General features: G+C 54.1%; 1 protein-coding gene across 2 annotated transcripts in view; it reads right to left on the bottom strand.

Moving 5' to 3' along the window:
* Positions 1 to 1,577: 1,577 nt before the first annotated feature.
* The window catches only part of LOC122546273 (ciliary neurotrophic factor-like), a 69,905-nt gene continuing 63,618 nt past the window's right edge, over positions 1,578 to 7,864 (bottom strand). The window contains exons 2-3 of one of the 2 annotated variants that reach the window (XR_015753901.1): positions 3,396 to 5,523; positions 1,578 to 3,346 (exon numbers count right to left, since the gene is read on the bottom strand). Coding sequence is in view for 1 of the 2 variants with exons in the window: in XM_087981551.1 (XP_087837677.1) it covers positions 5,044 to 5,523 (480 nt within the window). In the remaining variant the exon portion in view is untranslated. Of the gene's footprint in view, positions 5,524 to 7,864 lie in introns of both variants that reach the window. The other variant, XM_087981551.1, reaches the window with a different exon arrangement.

Genomic DNA, 7,864 nt, shown 5'->3' with positions numbered 1-7,864 from the left:
TCAGGGGGCTACAGCAGGTCACATTCTCAGCTGGACGCCTCACACAGCCAGTGTTCGTACAGGCCGTGAGAGGCAGGAGCTGATTACCTCCCCCCGCCCCCCCAATCTCTCTCTCTCTAGCAGCTGGAGAGCGAGGGGCTTGGGATGGGGATGCTCGTGCAGCAACCGTGTTTGAGAGTTAGCAATGGATGGGGACAGGGTAGAGGGAGCTTTACTGTGTACCTAACCCCGTGCTGTCCCTGTCCTGGGAGTGTTCGAGGTGGGGACAGTGTAGCGGGAGCTTTACTCTGTACCTAACCCCGTGCTGCCCCTGTCCTGTAAGTGTTTGATGGGGGGCAGTGTAGAGGGAGCTTTACTTTGCATCTCACACTGTGCTAAACTGTCCCATAGTGCCCAGGGATGTGCAGGTTAGGGTGGATTGGCCATGGGAAATTGTCCCATAGTGCCCAGGGATGTGCAGGTTAGGGTGGATTGGCCGTGCTAAACTGTCCCATAGTGTCCAGGGATATGCAGGTTAGGGTGGATTGGCCATGGGAAATTGTCCCATAGTGCCCAGGGATGTGCAGGTTAGGGTGGATTGGCCGTGCTAAACTGTCCCATAGTGTCCAGGGATATGCAGGTTAGGGTGGATTGGCCATGGGAAATTGTCCCATAGTGTCCAGGGATGTGCAGGTTAGGGTGGATTGGCCATGGGATTTTGTCCCATAGTGCCCGGGGATGTGCAGGTTAGGGTGGATTGGCCATGGGATTTTGTCCCATAGTGCCCAGGGATGTGCAGGTTAGGGTGGATTGGCCATGGGATTTTGTCCCATAGTGCCCAGGGATGTGCAGGTTAGGGTGGATTGGCCATGGGAAATTGTCCCATAGTGTCCAGGGATGTGCAGGTTAGGGTGGATTGGCCATGGGGAATTGTCCCATAGTGTCCAGGGACATGCAGGTTAGGGTGGATAGGCCATGGGAAATTGTCCCATAGTGCCCAGGGATGTGCAGGTTAGGGTGGGTTGGCCATGGGAAATTGTCCCATATTGCGCAGGGATGTGCAGGTTAGGGTGGATTGGCCATGGGGAATTGTCCCATAGTGCCCAGGGATGTGCAGGTTAGGGTGGGAGTGGCCATGGGAAATTGTCCCATAGTGCCCAGGGATGTGCAGGTTAGGGTGGATTGGCCATGGGAAATTGTCCCATAGTGCCCAGGGATGTGCGGGTTAGCGTGGATTGGCCATGGGAAATTGTCCCATAGTGCCCAGGGATGTGCGGGTTAGGGTGGATTGGCCATGGGAAATTGTCCCATAGTGCCCAGGGATGTGCAGGTTAGGGTGGATTGGCCTTGGGAAATTGTCCCATAGTGTCCAGGGATGTGCAGGTTAGGGTCGATTGGCCATGGGAAATTGTCCCATAGTGCCCAGGGATGTGCAGGTTAGGGTGGGATTGGCCATGGGAAATTGTCCCATAGTGCCCAGGGATGTGCGGGTTAGGGTGGATTGGCCATGGGAAATTGTCCCATAGTGTCCAGGGATGTGCAGGGTAGGGTGGGATTGGCCATGGGGAATTGTCCCATAGTGCCCAGGGATGTGCAGGTTCGGGTGGATTGGCCATGGGAAATTGTCCCATAGTGCCCAGGGATGTGCAGGTTAGGGTGGATTGGCCATGGGAAATTGTCCCATAGTGCCCAGGGATGTGCGGGTTAGGGTGGATTGGCCATGGGAAATTGTCCCATAGTGCCCAGGGATGTGTAGGTTAGGGTGGGATTGGCCATGGGAAATTGTCCCATAGTGCCCAGGGATGTGCAGGTTAGGGTGGATTGGCAATGGGACATTGTCCCATAGTGCCCAGGGATGTGCGGGTTAGGGTGGATTGGCCATGGGAAATTGTCCCATAGTGCCCAGGGATGTGCAGGTTCGGGTGGATTGGCCATGGGAAATTGTCCCATAGTGCCCAGGGATGTGCAGGTTAGGGTGGATTGGCCATGGGAAATTGTCCCATAGTGCCCAGGGATGTGCGGGTTAGGGTGGATTGGCCATGGGAAATTGTCCCATAGTGCCCAGGGATGTGTAGGTTAGGGTGGGATTGGCCATGGGAAATTGTCCCATAGTGCCCAGGGATGTGCAGGTTAGGGTGGATTGGCAATGGGACATTGTCCCATAGTGCCCAGGGATGTGTGGGTTAGGGTGGATTGGCGATGATCAGGAGAAGCCTATCCTCACTGTATCACCCAGTACCTCGTTGTTTATCGATGGTGCCATGTCTCTTTTCAGAAGTTGCTGATAGATTCCTTAGACCTGGTGTTACAGATCACTCCCACTCGGTTTGTGTGAGTGGGATGACATCTCCCTAACTCACCCTCAGGAGATGATTACAGAATGACTGAGGAATGACTACAGTGTTCTCTCTCTCTCTCTCTCTCTCTCTCTCTTTCCCACACACTCCCTTGTCTGTCTCCAAGGATATATTTGGAAACATGATCTTGCGATAAGCGAGTTCTCTCCAGATACGCCCATCCATCACAGCCCCTGGTCTCCCACCCCACACCCTACCCGCACCAACTTCATACACAGTGTCGCCAACACGACAGGGACAGGGACAGCACGGGGTTAGATACAAAGTAAAGCTCCCTCTACACTGTCCCCCAACAACCACTCCCAGGGATAGGGACAGCACGGGGTTAGATACAGAGTAAAGCTCCCTCTACACTGTCCCCCAACAACCACTCCCAGGGATAGGGACAGCACGGGGTTAGATACAGAGTAAAGCTCCCTCTACACTGTCCCCCAACAACCACTCCCAGGGATAGGGACAGCACGGGGTTAGATACAGAGTAAAGCTCTCTCTACACTGTCCCCCCATCAAACACACCCAGGACAGGGACAGCACGGGGTTAGATACAGAGTAAAGCTCCTTCTACACTGTCCCCCCATCAAACACTCCCAGGACAGGGACAGCATGGAGTTAGATACAGAGTAAAGCTCCCTCTACACTGTCCCCCCATCAAACACTCCCAGGACAGGGACAGCACGGGGTTAGATACAGAGTAAAGCTCCCTCTACACTGTCCCCCATCAAACACTCCCAGGGACAGGAACAGCACGGGGTTAGATACAGAGTAAAGCTCCCTCTACACTGCCCCCCCCATTTGTTTCCCTGGTCTTTGTCCCACGATGAACTCAGTCTTCTTTCTGAACGTGTGCCTGACAGACAGTGTCCGTGACCCCTGGTGAACTCTGGGGTTTAGCAGCACAATGGGAATTAATCTCAGCGATGGACTGAAACAAAACTGCTGGGGTCTAAATCCAGACACAACATTAATCAACTCACTTGCAAGCATGCAGGAACAGCAGGAGGCCATTCAGCCTCCTTCACCAGCCTGTCCCTCAGGGGGAACAGCAGGAGGCTATTCAGCCCCCTTCCCCAGCCTGTCACACAGGGGGAACAGCAGGAGGCCAGTCAGCCCCTTCCCCAGCCTGTCACACAGGAGGAACAGCAGGAGGCCATTCAGCCCGTTCCCCAGCCTGTCCCACAGGGGAACAGCAGGGGGCCATTCAGCTCAGTGCATCATTTGGAAGGTGAAACTCCACTTTCTGCTCTTGGGCCTACACCTCCCTGCTACCCTCTCCTTGCCACAATTTACAAACGCAGAGTCCTGGCCCAACAGCTCCCTCCTTGTGGGCCCAGTGGGTGTGGGGTGGGGGGGAGGAGGAAGGGTTGGGGGGGGTTGGTGGTAGGGTGTGGGCGAGGAAGAGGAGGGGAGGACAGTAACAGTCTGTTCCTCAGTTGCCTCCTGCTGACCCCCTGCAATGGAAGGGAGCACACTGGTAACTCCAGTGGGCTTCAGGAGGATCCCAAGGACCTGGGGATCAACCGAATCAGCTCCCTCATCAATCCAATGGGAGGTTCAGCAGAAACATCATTTCCCCCAAAGCGTGTAAGGGGTGCGGAGCCCTCTCCCACTGGGAGCTCGATCACATTGACTAACTGAGAGGGGGTTGGGAGCTGGGAAAGCATGCGAGCCAGTGGCGTTACGCCAAAGAAACTTCCAGAACACTGAGCAGCCAGTGCAGCCCTGCTCCTAACCCGTCACGGGGACATCCGCACACGGAACTGGACTGCAAAGCGAACGTCGCGGTTGGAGCGCAGTTCCACTCTCCGACCAGCAGGTGTGGCTGGAGGCGGATGCCAAGCTGGCATCGCCGTCACTGCTGCCGGCTCTCGACATCTACAGGTGGAGGGGGAACACTGCGACAAAAAAAAAAAGAAACAGCCCTTTTTACGCACCGCCCACCCGGTGAAACATTGGGATCAGCGCTCAAGGGTTTCTGGGTTTTCTCAGACCTGGGAGGGTGACCCACTCCCTTCCAGACAATCCCCCTTGTGGGCCAGTGGCTCACTCCACTCCACCCCAGCATTCCTCCTCCCAAGGTCAGAGGTCGGTTGGCCATCTTCTGGCGGCTGCTAGCCGCGGATTCCCCTCTCTTTGATAGACATTAGGATTTGGGTTGGGTTGGGTTGGGTTGGGTTAGGTTGGATTGAGTTGAGTTGGGTTGGATTGAGTTGAGTTGGGTTGGATTGGGTTGGTTGAGGTTAGCGTTTCGATCAGAGTGGCGCTGGAAAGCCACAGGTCAGGCAGCATCCGAGGAGCAGGGAAATTGACGTTACGGGCAAAAACCCTTCATCATCAGGAATGAGGTTGAGGTTGGGTTGAGTTGGAATGGGTTGGATTGGGTTGGTTTAGGTTGGGTTGGATTGGGTGGGATTAGGTGGAATTGGATTGGGTTGGGTTGAGTTGGGTTGGATGGGATCGGGTTGGGTGGGATTGGGTTGGAGGAGAAACTGAGGGCTGCAGATGCTGGAGATCAGAGCTGAAAATGTGTTGCTGGAAAAGCGCAGCAGGTCAGGCAGCGTCCAAGGAGCAGGAGAATCGACGTTTCGGGCATAAGCCCTTCTTCAGAAAGGATTGGGTTGGGTTGGGTTGGCGGTGTGGGTGGGTTGGGTTGGCGGTGTGGGTGGATGGGTTGGGGGGGGGGCGGGCATGGCCTTGGCAGCGAGGCGTCTTACCTCAGCTGCGCCCCCCTCAGCTGGTTCCGGCGTGCTCGGTTGGACGAGAGGTTGGTCTTCAGTTTGCTGAAGTCACGCACAGAACGCAGCGACCAGTTACTGAGTTCCACCAAGAGATGATGGCCCCAGACCTTCCTATCCCAGTCCTTGGGGGTGTCAACGTTGGGCACCCTGACTGAGGGCACGGGCAGCCCCATGGCCATCGTCAGCTGACTGATCAGCACCACAAAACTCTCCGTCTGCGTGTAGAGCTCCATGATGGCGTCCGGCAGGCGCGGGTACTGCCCACATTCTGGAACGTTGTTCAGGTACAGCCGCAGGTAAGTGCTGAAGATCTTGTAGGCTCGGAAGTTCTGGTTGAGGCGCTCCTGGTCGGAGAGCTCGCTCCAGCGACTGGTGCCCGCCAGGGGGATACCGTCCGTCTCAGATAGGCTCAGGTTACCAGTCACTTTCTCCGTCAACCCCTGGCACTGGTCCTGCGGAACGACAGGAGGGAGGAGAAGGTGGTCAGAGAATGCAAAACAAACCAAATACAGGATGGGCAGGAGCTAGGACCTTTCCAATCCCTCAAATGTGGCTCCCCGTCTTGACCAAAATAGAGTTTCGTATCAGTTGACCAAATTCTCCTTTCTGTTCCTCCCTTTACGCTGTAGTTTGGGTGAGTCGGAGAGAGCTACAGCACCGAAAGAAGCCGTTCAGCCCATCCCACCTATCTACTCTTGTCCCTCTGGCATTTCAAGTTCACATTTGTGCTACCTCTCCCTCACCTCTCGGCAGTTTCCCATCTCTGGGTGAGAAACTTTCTCCTTCATTCCCTTCTAATTCCCTCCCGCCCTCGACCTGAAATCTAAGCCCCCTGGTTATCCACTCCTCTGTCAAGAGCAATTGTTTATTCCTATTCCCCACGCTGTCCATAATCATACACACCTCGATCAGGATCCCCCCCCAACCCCATCAACCATTCCTGCTCTAAAGAAACCAGCCCGAGCTTATCCAGCCTCTCTCTCTCTCTCTGTCACTGAAACACTCCATCCATGGAGGTGCAGTGGACAGCGAAGAGGGTTCCCTCAGATTACAACAGGATCTGGACCAGATGGGCCAATGGGCTGAGAAGTGGCAGATGGAGTTTAATTCAGATAAATGCGAGGTGCTGCATTTTGGGAAAGCAAATCTCAGCAGGACTTATACACTTAATGGTCAGGTCCTAGGGAGTGTTGCTGAATAAAGAGACCTTGGAGTGCAGGTTGATAGCTCCTTGAAAGTGGAGGTGCAGGTCGATAGGACAGTGAAGGCAGCGTTTGGTATGCTTTCCTTTATTGATCAGAGTATTGAGTACAGGAGTTGGGAGGTCATGTTGCGGCTGTACAGGACATTGGTTAGGCCACTGTTGGAATATTGCGTGCAATTCTGGTCTCCTTCCTATCGGAAAGATGTTGTGAAACTTGAAAGGGTTCAGAAAAGATTTACAAGGATGTTGCCAGGGTTGGGGGATCTGAGCTACAGGGAGAGGCTGAACAGGCTGGGGCTGTTTTCCCTGGAGCATCGGAGGCTGAGGGGTGACCTTATAGAGGTTTACAAAATTATGAGGGGCATGGATAGGATAAATAGACAAAGTATTTTCCCTGGGGTGGGGGAGTCCAGAACTAGAGGGGCATAGGTTTAGGGTGAGAGGGGAAAGATATAAAAGAGATCTAAGGGGCAACATTTTCACCCAGAGGGTGGTGCGTGTATGGAATGAGCTGCCAGAGGATGTGGTGGGGGCTGGTACAATGACAGCATTTAAAAGGTGGATGGGGACATGAATAGGAAGGGGTTAGAGGGAGATGGGCCAAGTGCTGGCAAATGGGACTAGATTAGGTTAGGATATCTGGGACAGCATGGAGGGGTTGGGCCAAAGGGTCTGTTTCCGTGCTGTACGTCTCTCTGACTCTAAATGGGACTAGATTAGGTTAGGGTATCTGGGACAGCATGGACGGGTTGGGCCGAAGGGTCTGTTTCCGTGCTGTACATCTCTCTGACTCTAAATGGGACTAGATTAGGTTCGGGTATCTGGGACAGCATGGACGGGTTGGGCCGAAGGGTCTGTTTCCGTGCTGTACATCCCTCTGACTCTATGAATAATATGGGGATCAGTAAATTACAAATCGATTTGAACTTTGATTGAAATTAAACCGATGTGGAGGGGCTGGTGTTGGACTGGGGTGGACCAGGTCTCAAGTCAGCAGGGTATAAGTGCAGCGGGATTAGCTGGAACCACAAGGTTTCGGAGCACTGCCCCTTTGTCAGGTGAAAGTGGACGGTAAGATCGGATGATTGTAGCTGTATGTTTGCGAACGTCACGAGGCAGATGGGAAAGAGGTCAGGGAGGGTCTGCAAAGGGATACAGATGGGGTCGGTGAGCGGGCAACAGAGTTACCAGTAGAGGACGAACGAGGAAGATGTGGGATTCGGTCCCAACGGGAAAAAAACCGGGCCGTGATGAAAACGTGACAGTTGAGTGAACCCGGAGATGCAGCAGGAATTGAGTGGGGCCCTGAACATGGAATCGCTGCAGGTTAACATGGGGGCAACGCAGGAACGGGGTCTCGCTATAATTTACACAAAACAGATCCTCACTTGTGAGACTGTGCGACAAGGATGCGGCATCAGGGGATTGAGAAGGATTGTCCAAAACTGGGGAAGGATTCGTCTTCATTTTCCCAAGGTTACAAGGACGGTGGTGATCACGCAAGTCCCAGAAAAACCACCATCTCCGAACACTGCTCCTTGATGGTTATGCCATCACTGGAACCCACCATTATCAAACTGGGCAGGAGT

This window comes from Chiloscyllium plagiosum, unplaced genomic scaffold (genome assembly GCF_037043375.1).
Source record: "Chiloscyllium plagiosum isolate Xiang-an unplaced genomic scaffold, Cpla_swu_hap1 HiC_scaffold_40, whole genome shotgun sequence".
Lineage (NCBI taxonomy): Eukaryota > Metazoa > Chordata > Chondrichthyes > Orectolobiformes > Hemiscylliidae > Chiloscyllium > Chiloscyllium plagiosum.
Note: the sequence above shows the minus strand (reverse complement) of the source record. Positions and strands in the feature narration are given on the sequence as shown.